Consider the following 24,935-nt stretch of genomic DNA (forward strand, 5'->3'; position numbering starts at 1 on the left):
GATTTGTGCAATATTTATTCCTGAAGATGAAAGCAACTCATCAAATGTATGACAATAGTCACCAAGGTAACTAAAGAGGTGAGACCTGGCCCATCCAGCTGCACTGCTTACCGTCCTATTCACATTGAAATAGGGGACCTAGCACCGCAGTAACTGAGTTTTTCCTAATGATTTGGATCAAAGAAACACATTCACAATTTTTCTGTTGAAATAAATCAGTTTCCACAGGTTTCCCTTTAGGTCGGAGAACATTTATTGAATTATACATTTAGAGAGTGGATTGAACAAGTCTAGGGCTTCAGGTTGTCTATTCATTCAACACCCCGAAGCACAGCAGCAGGATGGTTATCAAAGAGGTAGGAGGATGCAATTCTTCGTTACTGTTATATGTTTTGCTAGTCAAGTCTTCATACATTTTACTTTTGTTCTTTTTTTTATCTGTTTATTGATTAATTGATTGATTGATTGATTTTTGTTTACACCTTAGCTGTCTCCATCCTGTTCTGTGTTTTTTATTATGACAATTGTTAAACTTTCACAACTAAATTTTTCAAGTGGCTTGTATATAATACGGACACCAAATTCAATGGTTTGAGAATCCAATTTGTAAACTCCTGAATGGCTAGTGGATTAAAGCAACTAGTCATCCTTTTAATAGCTATTCTTTAACAAAAACTCAGTTCAGTGTTCAATAACTGCATATAGTTTGCATAGACCTAATTTGATCCATTTTTGTTCGTGTATTCTGGTTTCCTCCTACAACCCAGAATATAATGATAAATCAGTTACTGTAGATTGTAACTTAGTTGTCCTTAGAGTGTGAAAATGTGTGTGATTCCATGACTGTCATGAGTTTGCGACATGTGAATGGTTCTAGGTTCTCTGAAATTTCCTGTTAGAATAAAAAATATTTTTCAAAATTGTTTTCATTATGTTTTCTTTGTATTCTTTCTATGCATTTGCAATATATGAATCATTATTTCTTTATTTCATTTTCTAGGAGTTGAGGAAACATCGATTCTGGCGCTCAGTGCTAGCAGAAGCTCTTGGAACTTTTATACTGGTGGTTGTAGTTCTAGGGTCTTCAAGCTTGCAAACAGGAGCATCTCAAACACATTCTATAGCCCCAGCTGTGGCTGCAGGTCTGTCAGTTGTCAGTCTGGTGCAGAGTTTTGGGGACATAAGTGGTGCTCAGCTAAATCCAGCCATCACATCTGCTCTTGTTTGTGCACGAAGGTTGGATCTGCTTCATGGATTGGCCTTTGGTGTAGCTCAGATTCTTGGTGCTACATTTGCCTCTGCTATTTTCTATTTATTTCTACCGGCTTCAGTCTTTAGTCAGCTTGTTACTAGAGTAAGTGTACCACCACAGTGTATGGCAATTGACTTGCCAATAACTCATAGTAGTAATCAAATGAGAATTGCATGTATTGTAAACCCCTGTCATTTGTAGATATATTTAATTTTCCAAATATCATTTTAATTATCTATCAGTCCCAGCCATCAGTCAGTGCCATCTATCAATACCCATCAGTCAGTGCCCAGCCATCAGTTTTTGGCGCGATCTCTTCTCCTTTTTTGCATATTTGATAGTGTAGTATAACACCTTTTGATCGCTGCTTCTCATTTGTTTTTTTTGGTCACTGTTCAACAAGCGCAATATTTTTTCTCACATATTTGAGCCCAGCCATCAGTGCCAGACATCAGTCAGTGCTCATCAGGGCTGCATATCAGTGCCACCTAATCTGTATTGTGCTTTGAAAACTGTCAAATGACATTAAAAAAAAGTATCAGTATCGGCGAGTACTCGGTACTTGTACTCGGTCTTAAAAAAGTTGTATCAGGACAACCCTACTTTTACCTGAAGTTAATTTTTATTATGCAATTCTTTACAAGTGTATGTCAGACCATAATACAATTTTTTTTTTGGGCAAATTCGAGATGAGCCTTTGTGTTCTTTTTGGTCACCAGTGGCTTTGGCCTTGAAATTCTCCCATGGATGCGATTTATTTTTATTTTTATTGCACAGTCTCTTTTTATTGTTAAATTATGAATACTGACCTTAACCCGTTACCGACCGGCCACTGTATATATACGTCCTGTTTTTAAAGATGAATATCTCGGTAACGGCAGCAGCTACTGCCACAACCAAGATATCCATCTCTTCAGTGGGCGGCCGTGTAAACGATAACGGCGGTCTCCGCGGCGGAATAATTCTAGCCCTAGACCTACTCTGTAGCTCAAAAAATTAAACCTATAGAATTTTTTAAACGTCGCCTATCGAGATTTTTAAGGGTAAAAGTTTGACGCCATGCCACGAGCGGGCACAATTTTAAAGCGTGACATGTTGGGTATCATTTTATTCGGCGTAACATTATCTTTCACAATATATAAAAAAATTGGGCCAAATTTACTGTTGTCTTATTTTTTAATTAAAAAAAGTGATTTTTTTCCAAAAAAAGTGCGCTTGTAAGACCGCTGGGCAAATACGGTGTGACAAAAAGTATTACGATGACCGTCATTTTATTCTCTAGGGTGTTAGAAAAAATATATATATAATGTTTGGGGGTTTTAAGCAATTTTCTAGCAAAAAAAACTGGTTTGGGGCTTAAGTGGTTAACCAAGGCAAGTGAGGCCTGCAGTTCTTTAGATGTTTTTCTTTTTATGACTCCCTGGATGAGTCATTGTTTTGCTCTTAATAGTAATTGAAATAGGCCGACCACTCCTGGGAATGTTCACCACTGTTCCAAGTTTTCTCCATTTGTGGATAATGAGTGGACACTGTGGTTCACTGGAGTCCCAAAGCCTTATGCCGCGTACACATGATCGGAAATTCTGACAAGAAAAGTTCGATGTGAGCCTTTGATCGGAAATTCTGACCGTGTGTAGGCTCCATCTGACTTTTTCTGTTGGAATTTCCGACAGCAAAAATTTGAGAGCTGGTTCTCAATTTTTCCAACAAGAAAAGTTCTTGTTGGAAATTCCGATCGTCTGTATGCAATTCAGACAAGCAAAAAAACATGCATGCTTGGAATCAATTTGACGCATGCTCGCAATCATTGAACTTCATTTTTCTCGGCTCGTTGTAGTGTTGTACGTCACCGCGTTCTTGACGGTCAGATTTTTGTGTGACCGTGTGTATGCAACACAAGTTTGAGCCAAAAGTCAGTTGGAAAAAATTCCACGGTTTTCTTGTCGGAATTTCCGATTGTGTGTACGCGGCATTAGAAATGACTTTGTAACCGTTTCCAGACTAATACATGTCAATTAATTTGTTTGTCCTCTGTATTGAATTTCTTTAGATCATCTCATAATTGTGTTGCTGATTGAGGTCTTTTAGCATTCTTCACTTTGTCAGATAGCGTCTATTTAAGTGATTTTTTTGATTCATCAGGTCTGGCAGTAGTGTGGGTGTGGCAAGTGAAATTGAAATCAGGTTTCCAAAAAATGTGGTTGTCACAGTTCATTCATGATTTAGCAAGGGGATAATTACTTTTTTAAATAGGGCCAGGCAAGTTTGGACAGGTTTTTTAAATCATGATTTAAAACTGAATTATTTTTAGCTTTGTGTCATATTAAAATTTGCTTGATGATCTGAATCATTTAAGTGTGACAAATATGCAAAAAAAAGGGAAGGAGAAATATACTTTTTCACAGCACTGTAATTATTTTTGAATGGAATTTTGACTGCATTTGCAAATTTACTTACTATAGGTCTTTTCTTCACAGGTGAGTAGTGAAGGAAATGCAGGACAGGCTGTGGGAATGGAGATCCTCTCAACATTCCAGTTAGCTTTTACAATCTTTGCTGTGGATGATCGAAGACGCAGGGACATAGCAGAGCCAGGGAGTGTTGCCATCGGCTTTTCTCTGATAGCAGGTGCTTTAACAGCGGTAAGAAAAACATCCATCTCTATAAATGACACTGATTAATTGAGGCATAAACTGGAGTGATAAAACTGCATTTCAGGTTACAGACACTCTGGGGTAGATTCAGATAGAAGATACGACGGCGTATCTCCTGATACGCCGTCGTATCTCTGAGTCCGGCCGGTAGTATCTATGCGCCCGATTCATAGAATCAGATACGCCTAGATTTGACTAAGATCCGACCGACGTAAGTCTCTTACGCCGTCGGATCTTAACTGCATATTTACGCTGATTTACGCTGATTTATGCCTAGAATATGAAAATCAGCTAGATACGTGAATTCACGAACGTACGCCCGGCTGACGCAGTACATTTACGCCGTTTACGTTAGGCTTTTCCCGGCGTATAGTTACCCCTGCTATATGAGGCGTATCCTATGTTAAGTATGGCCGTCGTTCCCGCGTCGAATTTTGAAAATGTTACGTCGTTTGCGTAAGTCGTCCGTGAATGGGGCTGGACGTCATTTACGATCACGTTGAATCCAATGACCTCCTTGCGGCGTACTTTGGAGCAATGCAAACTGGGAAATTCCATGGACGGGGCATGCCCTGTTCGGGAAAAACATCAATCACGTCAGGTCAAGCCTGATTAACATAACACACGCCCACCTCTTCAGAATATTTACGCTACGCCGCTGCAACTTAAATAGGATACGTAACGTAAATAGGATACGTTACGCCCACACAAAGAAGCGCCATTCTACCTGAATCTACCCCAATCTATTTAAGATGTTCAGCACACATCTCTGATATAATGTAGTATATTTAAACAAGTCAAGAAGTCCATGGAGGTTTAAACCAAAGGATGCTATTAGGCAAAATACACAAAACAGAAAGACAGGCCTGTATTACTGTGTGGGGACAAGAACCATGGGCCAGATTCACAAACGAGATACGACGGCGTATCTACTGATACGCCGTCGTATCTACTGATATGCCGTTGTATCTCTGTTTTTAACTATGCGACCGATTCATAGAATCAGTTACGCATAGCTAGCCCTAAGATCCGACAGGTGTAATTGAATTACATTGTCGGATCTTAAGGATGCAATTCTAGGCCGGCCGCTAGGTGGCGAGGCCATTGCGGCCGGCGTAGAATATGCAAATGAATACTTACAGCGATCCCCGAACGTCAGAACGGCCCGTCGATCTAACTCTACGTCGTTTCCGTCGAGTTACGCCGCGTAAAACTAGGGCTGAGCCCTAGTTGTCTTAAGCCATGTTAAGTATGGCCGTCGTTCCCGCGTCGAAATTTAAAAATCAACGTCATTTGCGTAAGACGTCCGTGAATGGCGCTGGACGCCATTTACGTTAACGTCTAAGCAAATGACGTCGGTGCGACGTCAGTTAGCGCAATGCACGTCGGGTAATTTACCCGACGGAGCATGCGCAGTATGTCCAGCGCAGGAGCGCGCCTAATTTAAATGGGACTCGCCCCATTCGATTGGGCCCGCCTTGCGCCGGACGGATTTAGGATACACCGCCGCAAATTTCCAGGTAAGTGCTTTGTGGATCGGGCACTAACTTGGGAAATTTGCGGCGGTGTAACTTAAATTGTTTAAGTTACGTTGCGCCCGGGCTACGTGAATCTGGCCCCCTGATTCTGCTTTAAAAAAAATGGCTTGCTATACTATCAATGGAGCAAGAAAATTATGCATCTTACCCACACACTCAAGTGCCCTGTGCTGACATAGCTGAGTAACAGGCATAACCCTCACACATGCTTCCTCACAATCTTGTATTGCAGAGAAGGAGAAGGGTGTGTCTGACCATGTCTGTTGCATTACAGACAGCATTGGGTACTATTTTTTGGTCTTCCGTTATGAACTTTGAGGATGAATTGCTGCACAGTTTCTGCAGTTCCACACATCGGTTACTGCTTGTTCTAAATCGCAGTTACTGCTTGTTAAAGTGACAGTGGGGTTGATTTACTAAAACTGGTCAGTGCAAAATCTGGTGCACCTGTACATGGTAGCCAATCAGCTTCTAACTTTAGCTTGTTCAGCGAAGCTTACTGTTCCTGAACTAACACTGCTAATAAATGGTGTACTTTAAAGTAGATCATAAATATTCTCCCTATGCCCACACTGAAACTGACACTTCTGAAAGCACTGATTGCCTGATCCTCCTCTGTGCTCAGTGGTTCCTTTTGCTTTCACAGATGCAGTAGTAACATATGTATCAGCAGAAGGAACCACCAAATGTAGCGGGGGGGGGGGGGGGGGGGGGGGACCAGGACATTGGGACTCTAAGTATCTCTCTAAAGAGACCTATGGCAGCGATTTCTCTTCATTGGAGTGTCATTCGATGCAGGAGACAGCGGGAGAGTCAAGTATTTACAGTCTTCTATGCAGGTAAATTGATATTTATGAGGTTTCTTTAACTGACCAAGTCACTTCAACAAGCAGTACATAAACTTTAAGGCTGTGTTCACGCCAATGCGATTTGGATGCGGGTTTCACCCACATCCAATATGTATGACAGGAGATTGCGACAGGCTCTTTATAGAGCCAGTTCACATTTCTCTGTTGCGGCTGCGGAGAGGCTTGCACAGGAATGCTGTGTGTCTTTGGCTCTTTTTTCAGGGCCGAATTTAGGCAACAATTTGGCCCTGATTCGTCCCTAAAACGGCGAGCCACATTAGTATTAGGTTTGAACCCAGCCTAAAACTATCTGTCATTGACCTCTGTAGCTGCATTCTGGAGCACTTTAAGACTTATGCACACTGGTACACATATGGGCTTTTCTTTACTGATCTAAATGCAGACCATTGTTTTTAATGTGAAAAATAGAGAAAAAAACTGCGCTAGGACACCAAGCTGATAGTTTGGAATAAATATAGCCTAAAGCTCTTGTTGTAAAGCAGCAACTAACTTGCAAACAACACAATGAAAAAAATATATATAGTTGCCCTAAATCCTAAGCCACCCTTGAAGGGTAGTAATTGAAACACCTACACTAAAGAGGTATCAAGTAACACATACAGTGTAAAATTATTGGAAATTCTGAACCATAACATGAAAGTGACCAAAACAAAAATTCGAAAGTGAACAAATAAAGATCATGAATCACAAGTATAAAACAAAACATGAATGTAGACCACAAATTGAACTGTAAAAGTGCCAACAATAAAGTGACCTATATAACATGGATTCCAGGGCAAAAAAGAGTCCATATGTGACTTAAGTGAAAGAAAACACCCGTGTAGTAATCCAAGATTAAAGCTGGACTCTCTTGATAGAGTCTAAAGCCAAAGTGAAATCCACCACCATGTAATAGGTAAACTGCTTACCAGAGCCAATGGTCCCTTGTAACAGAGGACCTAAACCAGCATATGTGTGGTATCCAGCGAGCAAATGACAGCCACTGTTCCATAATGTAGTAGACCGTCAGACTCCACGGCATACGTGCCAGTTGTTATGGTATAACATGCAAGGAAACGAATGCCTCACAGTGTAAAACCAGTGATGTTTATTGTATATAAAATTACAAGCAGTAAAAAACTCACATTTCATTTGCAAACCTGTCCGTATGGAGATCGGGCAGATGAGGGTGATGACGTCAGCATGCCACTCATCCTGCCCTACTCGTTTCGTGATAGGTCACGTCTTCAGGGGGCACAGGTGGCGCACTGCGTCATCCCCTCATATTGGAAAACAATTGGAACCAAGCCTCGTTCCGGAAAAGGGGCGCATGCGTGTTCGCTCTCATGGTTATCAAGCCTCGTTTAGGAACACTGTCCGGACAAGTCTCATCTCCCATCCAGCTAAGAGTGTCACCAAGCAAGGATAAGCGAGAACCAATCAGGTCCGGACATGCAAACACTCCTTCCACGGAAAAGGCCATTCAAACCCCACTCCCCAGTGTCACATCGTATAACCGATGCAGCCTATATATATGTATATGTATATAAATCCACCCCCAGTGCATATCATTCTGTAAATACAATAGATAGCAATTTGAGAAGCCACTCCCAGGTGTCAGGCTCATCTAAACCCAACATACGAGGGTAGATAGAGTAACTTCTTTTCTTGTGAAAAAAAAAAGATAGAGTAACTTCTCATAGGAGGTTAATATACACATATTTGAAAACAATATAAAGATAGACCAGAATAAATCGTAAATAAAAATTACATATGTAGCGCTACCCCCTCAGGAGCCGCTGGTTATTGTTGGGATCGGCATATTGAGTTACCTCTCAGTGTTGTCTAGGGGTGTAGTAGATGAGTAGAGTAGTGAGCGAATGTCCAGTCAAAGAAGATTTTCAAATGCTTTATTTTCGGCCCAACATAGCCAACATCAACATGAGATAGGAAGGAAAGGTTGATGAAGCAATAAAGAACTTTGCGGTATCAGGCCTGGATATGAAAGGAGCAATCCTGCTCTCAACAGCACAGTAGTAGTAGTTACAGTTCGTCGTCACTCTAGCCGGAGTGGGTGAAGTGCCCCCGGACAGACTCCTGCCACAAGCCTGGCAGCCGAAGTGTCACTTTAGATTGCTGGGAGGAACAGGCCTCTGCCACAGGCCTGTCTCTAGGGCCTCTGACACAGGCCTAGTACTTTAAGTGAACCGAACGGATTGAGCGAATCCTCCCAGTAGATTAAATAAGGGTTACCGGGTGACAGTTGAAGTGTACCTGTCAATGTCCCATTTACCAGATCCCCGATGGTTCGTTCAAGCCCTGTTGGACAACCTGCCTCCGGGTTCTCCTCAAGCCGACCCCCCATCAAACGGCACCCAGCCTGGGATCTCCTCAGTAGAGCCGGGGACCCAGCAAGTCACTGGGGCCCCTCTCAGCAACATGGAACTCCGCGTAGCGTGTGACCCCGGCCTGGTAGGCCATCGCCGGGGTCCGTTGGATGCGCACACCCTGAAGGTGGGTGCCGCACCTGGAACCCGCGAAGAACCACACAAGATGGCGTCTGCCACAGATATACCCTCCCCCAGCATGCCCCGCGAGGAAAAACTCCTCTAATTGGCTGCTGGGGAAAAGTGGCTCTGCCAGAACCCCTTTAGCGCCACCTGTCGCCCAGGGGTGGAATCCGCACCCCCGAAGCACAGACTGACCTACAGGACAATTCAGGAATGACAGCAGCCCATAATTCAGAAAATTGTGAAAGGGAGCAAAATAACTCTCCCATTCCCCACTAACTTTAGCGTAGCGCCCATACTGAAAGTAAGGGGGCGCTACACATAAAAATAAATTTAAAAACCTCAAAGGTTTAAAACCTCTAGAGCAAACCCCCAGCTTATAGTAAAAAAGAAAAGAAAGAGAGGGAAAGAAAAACACAATCAGAGACCACCCTGAGGGCTATATAGGGTGCACCTCTAGGTGACCCCACGGAGGGTTCCCAATTCTGGGCATATAGAGCAAGTAAACCAAGTACCATATGGTTCACACTCATCAAATCCAACTTAATGTCTGGCTGGTACAAAGACAGTATCAGAACCATACATTAGTAAGCCAAATAGATGGTGCATAAAGGCCCAACTCTATACACTCAACTAGTGGCACAAATACCAATATCAACATTAAGAGTTGTTAATAAAGGCATTAAATGTCTGTATTCACATTGAGTCCATAGGGAAGATATGTCCTCAATCGGTACACCCATGATATCTCCTGTTTCGAAATCTCTCTAACTAGAGAGCTGCCCCTCCAGTGAGGTCTATATTTGTCAATACCTACAAACAAGGTGCCAGAGGGGTCCCTCCCGTGTTCTGAATCATAATGTCTAGACACTGAGTGCTTATCAAAGCCCTTCCTGATGTTTGCTATATGTTCGTTCAATCTAACTCGTAATGCCCTCTTGGTCCTTCCTATGTATTGAAGTCTGCAGGGGCATTGGATGAGGTAGACCACCCCTTCAGAGGAACAGGTAATGAAGGGTTCTACCTCATAGGATCTGCTGGTACTCGTAGAAGTGAAATGAGAGATCTTTCTATCCTGGCATCTATTTAAAGTGCACACTTGACATTTTTTACGTCTAGGATATCCAGTTAGATTTTGCAAAAAAGTTCTATTCTCCCATGGGGGATCCTGGATACTCGGGGCAATACGGTTAGATAACGAGGAGGCCCCTTCTAAAGACAATTAGCGGCCTCTCGGGTAGGATAGGTATCAATAACTGGTCGCTCTCTAGCACATGCCAATGTTTGCATATCAGACGTTTTATGTTCTGATGCTGTAAAACGTAGTGATGAATGGAAGAGAAAGTTCTCCTCCACCCCCCTCCTTGACTCAGTCGCTCAAAAGAGATCCTCTGTCCATCTCCCTGGTGGATTGCACCAGACGAGATGAAACAGCTTGATCATAACCCTTTTCTACAAATCTTCTAGAAAGAACTGCTGCTTGGTTATCATAGGCTTCCACCTCCATGCAGTTACGTCTTAATCTAGTAAATTGTCCTTGAGGGACTGATTTGAGCCAAGGAGCATAGTGGCAACTGTCAAGAGGAATATACGAATTCCTATCTGTCTGTTTGAAAAGGGTGGTAAGTGTAAATCTACTTCCCTCAATAGAAATATTGAGGTCCAGAAAATTGACCTTTGTTTATAATGTGCCAGTACACACAAGCGCATAAACATACACTGAGTATAGATGAGTAAAAAAATTTAATAAATAAGGAAATATGAGTTGCCAGTCAGTATTTTATGCGCGTACGTGTGTAAAATGTTAATTTGAAGAGGTTGAAATATTATTCTGAGAGCTAGAATTTATTATATTACCATACATGCGTATGCACAAATACACGCAAACTAAACAGAATTTTGGCCAGGAATACGGATGTTCAAACATCAATACTTTGTGCAAGTACTGAATGGCTGACTTCTGTCAGACCAACTACAGTACACATGGGCTGAATTTGTTCGGTTTCTGTTTAACTGGCGGATGCTGCCCAACATTCAGCCCATGTGTACTGTAGTCGGTTTGACAGAAGCCAGCCATTCGGCCGGCTTCTGTCGAAGGAGCATGACAGAAAAAGGTTTGCTGATCAGACTAGAGTGTTCTGGAAAAGGGGCCACTGTCAGAACACAATAGAACAGCAAGTGAGATCGCTGTACTAATGTCAGATAGTACAGCAGCAACTTCTGAGCCGTCGGTTTTTGTCATTCAGCCCTGCTGGGTTGAACCAAAAAAAACTAGTGTGTACTAGGCTTTATACTCAAAATTCATCATTGAAGCATTGACATTGTTATCTCTTAGCAGCTCAGCTACCTACTCCACCTGCCAGAGCACCTGCACTGTGTTTAGATAAGAGATTAGAAGACATGGGCCCAGATTCAGAATGAATTTACGTTGGCGTATCTATTGATACGCCGCGTAAATTCTAGGTTGCGCCAGCGTATCTGCTTTCTGTATTCAGAAAGCAAGATACGCCAAAATTTGGCTAAGATACGACTGGCGTAAGTCTCTTACGCCGTCGTATTTTAGTTGCATATTTACGCTGGCCGCTAGGTGGCGCTTCCGTAGATTTACGCGTAGAATATGTAAATTAGGTAGATACGCCGATTCAGAAACGTACGTGCGACCGGCGCATTTTTTTACGACGTTTACGTAAGGCTTTTTCCGGCGTAAAGTTACCCCTGCTATATGAGGCGTAGCCAATGTTAGGTATGGACGTCGGGCCAGCGTAGAATTTTGCGTTGTTTACGTCGTTTGCGTAAGTCGTCCGTGAATGGGGCTGGGCATAAGTTACGTTCACGTCGAAACCAATGAGGCTTTGCGGCGTAATTTGGAGCATGTGCACTGGGATACGTCTACGGATGGCGCATGCGCCGTTAGTAAAAAACGTCATTTACGTGGGGTCACCATTCATTACCATACAACACGCCCACTGCCTGGATAATTTGTATTACGCGGGCTTATGCCGGACCACATACACACAAAGTTACGCCGGGCTTTCTGAATCCGGGCCTAGAAGTTTACCAAGTCACTGCTGTGCTGGAGGTGGGAAAGGAGAGGTGAGGTGCTAAGAAAAGGATTGTATAGTGTTTATTTGGAGACATACATCAGACAACTTCATTGGTTATCCTGTGAATTCTGAAAAAGAATTGCTCCACAGTGCCTGCAGCTTCCAGAGGTCTTTGTTTAAAGACTAATTTACTACACACTAAGAATATGTAAATATATGAATGTCCATACCCTGGTCACAGGTTCAGCTTAAGGTGCACATTGTATTTTTATAGGTTCTAGCCTACTCCTAATAATCTGAATGAGCATACAGATCCCCACACATTTATGTCCTTGAATTCTGTGACACATATTCACTATGCCATATGAATAGCTACTGCTGTGTCAAATATTTCACAGAGCCTGCCTTCTGGACTACAGATGTGCTGAGAGGAGTTTCAGGAGGCATAGTCAGTACAGAAATTTCTGCTTGTAGATAGGAAGGTACCATGGATTACTTTCAAATTCTAAGGACAACGTTAACAGCAGAAGTCAAGCTGCAAAAAGATGCAGGTAGTCCAGCAAGTTGTGGAAAGAATTAGCCAGCAGACAGGCAGCATTCACTATTTTTTTTTTTTTGTAATTGTCAAAAATAATTATTGTTTGCATTGCTATTATAATGCTGATGTTATAAACTGTAAGTGTATGCTGTATTTATAGATCTTCTTTAGGATTAGCATTTATTCGGTTTGCATTTTAGATAAGCTTCAGATGCTTCTGAGGTTCTTGAAATGTGTTTCTGACCGCCTTATAAACTGTAGCAAACATTTGCCATTTCAGAGAAAAGTAATTATTTTATGACAGGTTTGCTGTGATCATTCAATTATAAAAATGAAATAAAAAAAAAAAAACAAACACAAATTCCTACTAAATTAACATTTCTCAAGATCAACCCTCCTAAAATATTACATAGGAAATTAAATTGAGGCATTCAGGACTTTCATGGTACGGTCCTGAATGCCTCAATCCAATTTCCTATGTACTATTTCAACTTATAGGATGTGAGTACAGATATTTGTCTTTTATCAGTGTAGCACATACTATATACTACCGTGTTTCCCCGAAAATAAGCCCGGGTCTTATATTAATTTTGGCAACCTAAAACACACTAGGGCTTATTTGCGGGGGGAGTCTTATTTAACTATGGTATGTACAATGATCCTAAAGTGGGTACCTTTCTTGCAGATTCCCTGACTTTCCTGGCTGTCGAATGGGCTCTTCTCTGCTCCAGGATCCCCGCTGGCATCGGCCTGCTCCGTGACTGCTCCGTGCACTGGGGAGGGGGCCGCGGGCGTCGGGGAGGAGAGCAGAGGAGGGGGAGCCGGTGTCATGCTGGCATCTGCCTGCTCCGTGCCTGCTCCGTGCACTGGGGAGGGGGCGTCGGGCGGGAGGAGAGCAGAGGAGGGGGGAGCCGGTGTCCAGCTGGCATCTGCCCGCTCTGTACGCTGAGGAGGTAGGGGCTGCAGGCATCGGGCGGGAGGAGAGCGGAGGAGGGGGGAGCCAGTATCCCGCTGGCGTCTGCCCGCTCCATGTGCTGAGGAGGGGAGGGGCTGCGGGCATTGGGTGGGAGGAGAGAGGAGAGGGGGAGCCGCTGCAATCATTCTGCAAAATGGATTTAAAAAACATTTAAACTAATTTTACTAAGGCTTATTTTCGGGGTAGGGCTTATATTGCAGCCCTCCCCAAGAATCATGCTAGGTCTTATTATCGGGGTAGGTCTTATTTTCGGGGAAACACGGTACCTCCTAAAATATTATTGCCAAATTGGTGTCCAGTAAGTGCTATTCTTCCTCTGTGAGATGTTTTATCATGCAAGGTAATCATGCTCCTAAGTACACTGATGCCTAAAAACAAACACCCTAAATTCAAAATGATAAAAACAAAGTATTACTTTATTTTACTTCACAATTGTTTAGGATCATCATTGGTTCTATTAATAACATTTTATTATATGTATCTTCAAATTCTTGCCATCAAAAATTATAGGGCCCATTCTCAGGTGGAAGTATGAACCCAGCCAGATCGTTTGGACCAGCCTTGCTCACAGGGTTTTGGGAACATCACTGGGTGAGTTTCTAAAGACAAACCAAAAAAACAATTTCTCACATTTTATTTTATTGCGTTTTCTGACTTTGTAAAAGCTCCTAATGGCTTCATTTTGGGTTTAAAAATATCTACGAAAGCTTTAATATTGTTCTTTTTTACATACAAATTCTTTTACATATTATGATGTGTCATACTACAGCGAGTTAGTCAAATTATTATTATTATTATTTTTTACTCTTTTTTTTATCTCAAATAAGTTTTAAAAAAAGTAAAAAAAAAAAAAAACAACATGTACATGTTTCTGAAAGCATTCAGCATGTACAAATATGAAGAAGTTCCAACTTCCAACAATGACACATAAGTTCAAGGCCACAGCACTAGCAACACAACAGGAGTCTATAATGGTAACCCAAAACAAAGTATCTTGACATAAATATATAAAGCAAGGGTTGGATCATAGTTGTCTGTCCAAAATGAAATCAACTGGGGATAGCCTTGGCGTATTCAGCCAGGGGGACCATAAAAAATAAAGATATGGCATCCATCGAGAAAAACAAGTCAAAGTACAAAATTACAGGTTTATATTTGGTAAGAAAGAATAGCACAGTCGCCTAATACAGTTCAAAACAGAAGCATATAATATCAGCAATTCAGAGCATAACAAATTAGAACGTAGATGCCGGAGCTGTGTATAAAGCACACAATAGATGAAAGGGGGGGGGGGGGGGGGTTATAGTAGGTTATAAGGGATGAGACAGGTGACGTTAGGTGGTTTTTGAAATAGGAAAGTCACCATATTGGGATTGATCCCAGGTCACCCAACATTTATTAAACTGCATAAGGAAATCTGTAGCAGTAAGGAATTCCATTCTCCGGATGTCAATCACAGTGTGTAAAAGTTGGGGGTTTTGTAGAAGGGTCAGTGGACAACCAACGGAGAGGGATGGCTCTCCTAGCAGCTACTATAGGACTGTAGGAGAACGTATGAGATCAAACGCTTGGCTGATTTAAGGACACCGGTAAAGGAAGACCTAGTATTTCTTGTGAAAAAAAAAAAAAGGAAGACCTAGTAGACAATGAACAGGGTCTAAAGGAAAGTGCCTTTGAAACAGATGACATCATTCCAAAAATAGGAATTTTTCATCATACTTATCTGTAAAATCTTTTTCTTTTAGTACATCACGGCACACAGCTAATATTCATTACCTACTGGGTTATAGGCCATCTCTAGGTGAATGGACACTGGTAGACAAAGTCTTAGACAGGAAGTCCACCCCTATACAGGAATCACTTCAGTTTTTTACAAGTGTCTGCAAGTTGTATGGGCACGTTTGTTGAGCTCCAGGTCTGTAGTTGCAAAAACGGTTCTTAAATGAATCAAGGGATTTACCGATTGGATCCATTTCAATAAAAGCTTTTATGCTTAAATAAATGGTACCCCAGCCTCGCAAAGAAGACGCAAGGATCCTGCAAGGTTTTGCCTGTATCGTGACCTTCGGGCACGCACTGAATCCTCAAAACAGGGGAGGGACCTCTGTGTCCCGTGATGTACTCAGAGTATAGGATTTTACAGCTAAGTATGATGAAATCCTATTTTCTTTAACATACATCAAGGGGCACAGAGTTAGGACTGGCGTCTGTGGTCAGTACTCTCCAAGACACCGGAAGGAAGGATCTTCCCTTTCGCAGGTTCTGATCCTGCAACCACCAGCTTAGGCTTAACCCAGGGCTTGTCCTCTCCTGTTCCAAGCCGACAAGATGTCTTGTTGTATAGGCCTGGAATGGAACTGGGCATAGGGCACTGCCTCACGATCCTTCCTAGAAGACTCATACAGAGCTGAATGGAGGGTTGTCTGGTGCCCCTTATCTGACGCACCTGATCCTTCAGGGCACAGATCATTACGAGTGGCAAATATACCATTGCCTGAACCTTATCTAGGATTAGACTTAAATACTTCAGACTTTGAGCTGGTCTCAAGGCTGACTTTTCGATATTAATGACCCAGCCCAGGCTTTCTAAATACCACACTTTGCAGGCTATGCTCTGTTCTAGAGCCTGTCGTGAGTGATCTCTGAGCAGGAGCTTGTCCAGGTATCTGAGCACCAAGATTCCCTGAGCCCTTAAAAGACCAAGTAATGGTGCTAAAACCTTTGTGAACACCCAGGAGGTGTGACAAGCCCAAAGGGCAGAGCCACAATCTGGAAAGGACTTTCCTCTACTGCAAATCGCAGGAACCTCTGATGAGGTTTAAAGTTAGATACAGGTAAATATGCGTCCTTGATTTCGATGGAGGCAAAGAAGTCTCCCATCTGGGGCGAGGCTACTACTGAGACTCTATCTGCAAGGACTGGATTAATAGATGTTGGTTCAGGGATCTTAAATCCAAAATGGGCCTTGTGTCCCTGTTTGTTTTTTGAACCATGAACAGGTTTGAACAAAACCCCTGCGTCCCTTTTGGATACGGGAACCTGTATAATCACTCCCTGAGGCACCAATGATGCACTTAAATAAGCTTGCTGTGCACCGGGATGTTCCTTGCATGCTTGTGCACGCATGTGCACAGTCCCGGCAAATGGGTGCAGCTGTATTCGCATATGACGTGAATCTTCGAGCACCAAGATTAGGCTATGGCACATGCCGTGTGCGTACAACGTCTGTGGCAAAGCTGCGTGCGCCATGGCGCCAAACAGACACGAACACTCATGAACTTTGGTGAACGTACGTGCGCCATGGCGAACCAAGATGCGCAATGGCGCACCCTTGTGCACAGACCATCCATAAGAAAAAACAACAGGAAAAAAGTACTTTTTGCAAACACCCACAGCTAGCCAAAACCCCCCCCCTGTGGTCACCACACACAGGTGTCCAGCCTCTAGCTAGCTTGACTGATTATTACAATCACTTGGGCACCCCACATTCAGGAAATAAGGGAGTTTCACTTACCCATCCAGGCGCAGGGCAGCCTTAGAAACTAAGACTAATCTTTAAGGACTGGGTACCCTTTCATGTTTTAGGGTCCACTCCCTTGGACCTGTACAGCACCCTGCAGGAATGCCTTAGCTCTGAGGTGTCCAGGATTCCACTACACAGGGTCCAGCGCCCGAAGGTCACGATACAGGCAAAACCTTGCAGGATCCTTGCGTCTTCTTTGTGAGGCTCGGGTACCATTTATTTAAGCATAAAAGCTTTAATTCAAATGCATCTGATCGGTCAATCCCAATTGATTAATTTACGAACCGTTTTTGGGACTACAGACCTGGAGCTCAACAAACGTGCCCATACAACTTACAGACACTTGTAAAAAACTGAAGTACTTCCTGTATAGGGGTGGACTTCCTGTCTAAGACTTTGTCTACCAGTGTCCATTCACCTAGAGATGGCATATAACCCAGTAGGTAATGAATATTAGCCTAACACTGCATCTCATGTATAATAAAGAAAATATTATAATCATGAACACTGCCAGAAAATAGGATAGTGAGATCCCAGTTCAAGATTGCAGCACCAACACAACGCAGAAAGCAAAGGATCCTGGTGATGTAAACCTCTGGGGTTTTGTACCAGAACATTCAAATTTTTAAAGCAGTCTCTCTCTGCACCAGACTTCTAGATGATTTGAAAGCAGAAGTCCAGATCTTATCCCAAAGGTGTAATGAAATTGGCCTCTGAAGGACATATGCCCTCTGAAGGACATATGTCCATTTGCACATGTATGAGCGGGTTTCCTCCCAGTTGTATCGTGAAGGATTTTATGAAGGGAGGAAATCAAATGGTGATTGATAAGGGCCTTGAGCACAGATATATTCAAAATTAGTAGGTTTACCCAAAGTGAGGGAAGGGTATACGGACCAAAAAAAAACAAAAAACATGTGTTTGGGGAGATTTTTTTTTCATGAAGATCCTCAAAGGTGTGCAGCCTGGCTGAAAAAGGGAGGCCTGTGCCCATGGTGTCATACGGTCAAAAGAAAGGCCGTCAGGCAGGGTCAGGTTAAAAGGTATATTAGAAAGGGGAGGGAATGATGAGGAGGGAGAGTACTTTTTACAACACTTTTTCCACACCATTAGAGTAAATGACAGAGGCAATACAAATGCATTTTAAAAGTGCATCATTGCATAGTGAGGGCGACCACACCAGAGAACATGGATGTACCAGGTAAATGAAGCCTTTTTCAATTTCAGACCAACAATTAGGAGTGTGTAAGCTAGACCAAGAGACAACAACCCGTAATTAAGTGGCGTAACAATATTTTATAATATCGGGAGCATCCAAGCCACCACGTGATTTCAACAAAAACAACAAAGAACTAGCTATACAATAAGACCTATCATTCCATATGAATTTAAAAACCTTTGCTGTAAAGACTTAAGTTGAGACATAGGAATAGCTCTACTGGGAGGGTGTTCGAAATAGTTGAGAAATCTAGGCAGAATGGACATCTTAAGGACATTTACCCTACCTAGGAGTTAAATTGGGAAGATGGTTCATTGATGTAAAGAGCAGACAATTTGCTGAATTAATGGGGGGGGAGGGGGTAGTTTGCCTCATACAGAGTATGGTAGGAAGAGTTTTTATGTACCCCAAGATATTTAAGGGAATTGGAGTGGAGCACCAATGATAGAGAACTTGTTGTTGGAGGCAAGCTAATAGATCTGGAGTGATGTTAACTGATAAGGCTTCAGTTTTCATAGTGTTGACTTTGTATCCTGACAGAGCTCCAAAAGAGGACATGAGTTCGTGTTCACATTAGAGCTCTCTTGATATCGGGATGTGATCTAATGGCCTCAACCAGGGGTTCCAATGCCTGGTGCCATTAGCCATGGAGAACGTAGGTGACAAAAAAGGACAATTTAACCTGAACAATAGGGTGAGAGTATAAGGCAGTTAATTCATTAAAGAAGGGATCCTAAAAGCCATAGGGGGAGAGGGTTGCGAACATGTACGGCCAACTGAGGTGGTCAAAAACCTTTTGTGCATCAAGACTTAAGATCAATATAGGGCGGGGGAAACATTATTATAAGGTCAATGAGACCTATTGTTTGTGTAGAGTTATCACCAGCATGTGTGGCTGGTACGAAACCAACCTGGTCTTTGTTAATCAGTTTCCGGAGTAGCTGGGTTAGTCTATTGGCCAGGATCTTTGTGAAAATTTTGTAATCAGAGTTTAAAAAGGCTGTAGGCCTATAACTGTCAGGGATAGAGGGGTCTTTGCCGGGCTTAGGGATGACATATATATTTATTTATTTATATATTGTAAGCTGGGGGATAGGTAGCAGGTACAAAAGCTCCCTGGGATGAGCAGGCACAGATACCAAGTCCATAATATAAGTGACAAACAGTGGGGTGTTTATTGGTGCTATATACAAAGTATTTTTACAGGTGCTGTACAGTGTGCAGAAAAGCAAAACAAAAGTAATTAAACAAAAGCCTAGCCGTGTCCCGGCTCTAACTATACAATATGCACGCCCTCACTACCAGGCTGAACAAACCTAAAGCTTGTCAGCTTCCACATAGATTGCTTAACAGTTTTGTTTACCAACCTTCTTGCTCTCACAGATCAACACTGTGTGTCCCAGGGCAGAGCAAAGACTGTCTGCACAGGTGAGCTTAAATTCTCAAAGACCATTGTGCGAGGACAAAAAATGTACTTTTCAAAGCGTAATGTATCACCCATTTGGGTTATCCCCCCTTTAGCGAGGATGGATCAGTAGACTTTCAATAATTTATTTCTAGGCTTCAAAGAGGGTCCTAGCTATGGCCACTTTAGGGATAGCTTCCACTTGAAGATCACCTAGGATACATTATTTGTTATTCTTGGGTCAAATGTTAAGCTAGACAAGCCTTGGGGAAACTTGATTGAAACAAGAGGCATAGAAGAGTTATTTGGATGTTTAATGCAAATGGAAAACTAGGCCCCCAATGCATTAAGTTATTAGCTGGATAGATTCAGGGATCACATTCACTGTACATACTTGCATCCATGCATTCAGGCAAGCCAGCAATGCACATGAAGTATAGCAATTTATTGCTACATTGTTCATTTGCTTTAGTAAATCGAGCACTTTGTCTGCCATTTTATGACAAGGACATTTTTCCTGTGCCCAGAATTAGTAAGGTCTGGTTCACACCTGTGCGCTTGTATGTGCGTTTTTGCAGCACATAAAAAAGATGCATTGGTTCCAATGCAGAAGTTCACATCTGCACTCTGTGTTGTAAAAAAATAGGCATGTCCGATATTTTATGCATTTACCAGTATTTTTCTGGTCCATTGAAGTTTATGGAAGCGTATTAACATGCATGTAAAATGCATGAGTAAACATAGAAAACGCATGTAAAAATGCATATAAAATGCACATTAAAAACATAAACAAAACATCAGGGAGAATTCATTGACAGTGAAAGTGCCTCTGTTGGTGCAAACATGGAAAATTCCTTTTTGTGGGAAAATCCTATTTTTCCATCCATCTGCGGATCGGATCGGGTGAATACAGACAGACGGTCCATGTTCATCCGGTCCCCTCCATAGAGGAGAGCGGAGATCTGACAGGGCAGTCCCTGCACAATGTGCAGGGACCGTTCTGTCATCTGCCGGCTCAGTGGGGATTAACGGAGCGATCCCCACTGAGCAAGTGGATATTAAAGGAACGGATCCTCACGGGATCCATCAGTGTGAAAGGGCCCTTAAGCAGGGGCCTCCAAACATTCCGAACAAAGGGCCAGTTTACCGTCCTTGAGGCTTTAGGGGGGCCAGATTGTGGCCCGTCCAATTAGAAAGTTCCCCATCATTGGTTTTAGTGGAAGGAATAGTAACCTATTGTTGGTATCAGTGGGAGGAATAGTGCCCCATTGTTGGTATTCAAGGTAGGAAGGGTGCACCATAATTGGTACCTGTGGGAGGAATGACGCCCCATTATTGGTGCCTGTAGGAGGAATGGCGCCCCATCATTGGTGTCTGTGGGAGGAATGGTGCCCCATCATTGATGTCACTGGATAGCATGGTGCCCCAAAGGTCGGATAAAGGCAAGCAAAGGGTCACAATTTGGAGACCACTGATATAAAGCACAGAATGATTAGACTTTCTCTCAGGTTTTTAATGTTGTCCATGTCCCATAAATGGAGGTTGACCCTCCCTATTTGTCATGGTGATTATCACTAGGTTCACACCTATAAGTTTTTAGTGCATTTTGCAGTTTGTTGAAATACACTACAGTCAATTTAACATGGTTTCCTATAGTACATGTTCACATCTATGCATTTTGCGGCCAGTCTTATTCTGGAAAGGGTCGGGGACTTTTTTCCGCATTTTGCATGTAGACTTCAATGGAATTGCACCAGAACGCAAGTGTTCTGGTGCGATTTCTAAAGTGTTTTGCATTTTTTTGTTTAAACACTGTGCTAAGGAGGGGGCCTGGGAAGCTAGCTGCCACGTCCTTAACAACCGATGAGTTATTAGCTGTCAGCGGGTATTTCCCGCTGACAGCTAAATGTAAAAAAATAAATAAAAAAAAAAACATTTGCAGAGCCCCCTGCCCCAAAGCACCTTGCCCCCATGTTGATTGGGACAAGGGCCTCTTTCGGACAACCCTGGGCTTGACAAGAGTTTTTTACAAGTCCTTTATTAAAAAAGAAGCCCCAGGCAGTCTTCTCCCCATTCTGTCTTCTCACGAGCCGTCTTCTTCCTCACTACAGTACTGGTTACCCGCTAAAAACAAAAAAAAGGCAGATCTTCTTCTAAGGCTGTCTTCCTCCGTTGAGTTGTTGCCTGGCATCTCTTATATAGCCATAGGGCGTGGCCATCCGGTGACGACACAAGACAGCCTTAGAGGATCAGACTTTTTTTTGAGCGGGTAACCGGCAGCAAGGAAGAAGACAGCTCAGGGAAAAGACAGCTTAGGGCTTCTTTTTTAATAAAGGACTTGTCAAAAACGGCTCGTTTTTTTTTTAACATTTCACTACTTTTTCGGGTAAATGGGTAGGGGTATGATGTACCAGATAAATATATACAGTTAAAATGGTTGCAGCCAGACTCAGTGGAGGGAGATTTCTGCAGCATATTTGGCAAGTACAGAGTCACAGTACATATAAAATAATATGCAAAGTGGTTGGAGGGAAGCTTCAGAAGGGCAAAGATATTTTTATTACAAATTATGTGAGCAGACTGCAGTTCCTCTGTAAGGATGTGGTGCCCCAGTCGGTCACCGGCCGCAACACTTACCCCGGGCTTCCCTCTGGGTGACGGACGGGCGGCTGGTGTTCTGCTGAGCTGGTTCCTCCTATCGATATGGTTCCCTCTTGACTGCGCAGGCACAATCCGAGCCAACAGAAATCTCTGAGCGGGAACAGCTGTTCGTCAGCTATAGACTTGCTCGCTCCCAATGCCTGATTATACACGCTACCGATGCTTGGTAATACACGGCGCTCTATACTACACGCCGCTCTATACAGCAAGGGCCAGCAAGGAGCGGATGTGATATTGAGCAGTCCTTTTTTGGGGGATGGTTTTCTCAATAAAATACACCTCTCACATCCGCCCCTTGCTGTATAGAGCGGCGTGTATACCCAAATCAAGAAGCACTGCTCAATATCACATCCGCCCCTTGCTGTATAGAGCAGCGTGTACTATAGAGCGCCGTGTATTACCAAGCGTGTATAATCAGACAACGGGAGGAGGCTCGTCTACAGTTGACAATCAGCTGTTGAGGCTCGGAGATTTCTGTGCAGTCGAGGCATGAACCTATCGGATGGAGGAACCAGCTCGACAAGACACTGGCTTATTTCCCCTGCGTCTCTTCTCCTCGCGTCTCTTCCCTCCTCCTCCCGGCGGCCAGCATAGCTTTTCCTTTTGGCCAATTGGGAAACGGGTCTCAGAACCGCTTTCCGATTGGCCGGGAGGAGAATTAGGGTGACAGTAGCGAATATTCATTCGCTAGTGTCACACAATTGGGTGGGCTAGGAGCACAGTGCTCTGCGCCCTGAGCACACCCTATTTTGAAGCCTATTAGAGCCTCTGGCTCTAATCACACCCCATTGGAATCCATGCATCCGGCACCCTGTGTGTAGATTAAGGGCCAGACACATGGATAGGGGGGGCAGCGTCCGTGCGCCCCTTTTCGATGGGCCGCCACTGCATCAAGCACAGCCGAATAGATGTGAACCTTGACTTACAGGACAGAAAGTGATGAAAAATCCATGTTACAGTTGTCCATGGAACAGGAGGTAAGGAGAAATCTTACAATGTGTCCCTTCTTCTGGTAATAACTGTTCCCTCTCATTCTAGAGATCTCTGCTCACTTCCTGTTATGGCATTGAGGACTTGAAAGTAAAATTCTTCAATAAGATACAGAGAGCAAAAATTCTAACCTGCTTTTTTTTTAAACCAAAAATACTTTTGGTATAGTGTCATACAGTAGTAACATTTATCGTCTCCCTACATTTATATTCTGTTAGACTAATGTATATACTGTAGTTCACCGTAAAAACATTAAACATACATAGGGGTCGTTTAGAAAACAATTGTTGGAAAAATGTCCAACACCTTGCCTACCACCATCCACGCATTTCAATTGGTCAGGAATGCTAGTAATGGGCCAATAGGAATCTATAAGGATGGGAGGTAGTGGGCAAGCTCAGACACTACCAAAATTTGCTGGAGCTTTGCTCTTTCAGAAAAGCATGACAATAGGGTGCAATGCTGCTCCAGGTATTTGCAGGTTGCTCTAGAGGTCTGAGCATTATGCAGGCTAGCATATCATTAACTGCAGGCAAGCAAGCTACTACATGTAAGATGGTATTGACAACAATACATAATTTCATTTTTAGCACTTTAAGACCCCTTTTACACTGGAGGCATTTTTAAGGCACTTCAGCGCTAAAAATAGCGCCTGAAAAAAGCATCATCTGCAATCCCAGTGTGAAAGCACTCGGGCGCTGCACTGGCAGGACACCAAAAAAAGTTCTGCAGGCAGCTTCTTTGCAGCACTTTAGGAGTGGTGAATACACCACTCATAAATAGCCCCTGCCCATTTAAATCAATGGGCAGCGCCGCCAAAGCGCCTCGGCAGCGGTGCTTTTGCAGGCGTTTTCAACCCTTTAGCCACTAGCACCGCCGACTGGCAGTGTGAAAGGGCTCTTATATTTAAAGGCTATTTAGTCTTATTTATGGGTTCTTTAATCAAAATAAAAATTGTTTAAATTTAAATCTGTCTTTCTAGGTGTACTGGATTGGTCCTATTCTTGGTGCTTTTCTAGCAGGTGCATCATATGAATTCTTCTTTGCATCAAGTGCCTCAAGGGAAAAGCTTGTTGCCTGTCTCACGTGTAAGGATATTGAGATGGTAGAAACAGCAAGTGTCTCTCGGTCTTCCCTCTCCATGGCCACACAGACTGCAGGACGCACGCGCCAAGTGGAGCAAAAACATGAGCCAAACTAACAGCAAGTGCATATTTTCAGGGAAACTGCTGTTTATGGACAATGGACAACAAATTTTGACAAACAAAATTTTAATGTTATAGGAAAAATAAATGTTACAACATTTCATAAAGAAATAATGTCACTTGGTACCATAATTGGTATTAATTATATTTGTAATTTTTTTGTATGCTAGCTATATTGTACCAATATTCAAATGTTAACAGTCTTTCCTTGGATATACACTATATTGTCAAAAGTATTGGGACACCTGCCAGTCTTAGGGCCAGATTCACAAAGAGATACGACGGTGTATCTCCTGATACACCATCGTATCTCTGACTTACACTGGTTGTATCTATGCGCCTGATTCATAGAATCAGTTACGCATAGATATGGCTAAGATCCGACAGGTGTAACTGTGTTACACCATCGGATCTTATTTTCAATTTGAAAATGGCGCCGTGGGCGTTCCCGCTGATTTACACTGAATAATATGTAAATCAGCGAGATACGCAAATTCATGAACGTACGCGGACCCGACGCAGTTTCTTACGACGTTTCCGTAGCGGTTTTCCCGGCGTATACTTACCCCTGC

The 24,935-nt window shown here is 42.9% G+C and overlaps 1 protein-coding gene across 1 annotated transcript; it reads left to right on the forward strand.

Moving 5' to 3' along the window:
- The first annotated feature begins 3,417 nt into the window (after positions 1-3,417).
- LOC120929508 (aquaporin-4-like) lies at positions 3,418-24,514 on the forward strand. Its single transcript, XM_040341044.1, has 3 exons — positions 3,418-3,894; positions 13,871-13,951; positions 24,141-24,514. Exons 1-3 carry the CDS (start codon positions 3,766-3,768, stop codon positions 24,357-24,359), a joined length of 429 nt encoding a protein of 142 aa, XP_040196978.1. The 5' UTR covers positions 3,418-3,765; the 3' UTR covers positions 24,360-24,514.
- The last annotated feature ends 421 nt before the right edge of the window (positions 24,515-24,935 follow it).

The sequence above is a fragment of the Rana temporaria genome, chromosome 2 (assembly GCF_905171775.1).
Source record: "Rana temporaria chromosome 2, aRanTem1.1, whole genome shotgun sequence".
NCBI lineage: Eukaryota > Metazoa > Chordata > Amphibia > Anura > Ranidae > Rana > Rana temporaria.

What these genes read in the sequence shown, in the direction of transcription:
- LOC120929508 (XM_040341044.1), top strand. Translation starts at nt 3,766, where the DNA reads ATGGAGATCCTCTCAACATTCCAGTTAGCTTTTACAATCTTTGCTGTG. An exon ending in TAGCAGGTGCTTTAACAGCG is followed by an intron (nt 3,895 to 13,870) that starts GTAAGAAAAACA and finishes CAAAAATTATAG; the next exon opens with GGCCCATTCTCAGGTGGAAG. An exon ending in GGTTTTGGGAACATCACTGG is followed by an intron (nt 13,952 to 24,140) that starts GTGAGTTTCTAA and finishes CTGTCTTTCTAG; the next exon opens with GTGTACTGGATTGGTCCTAT.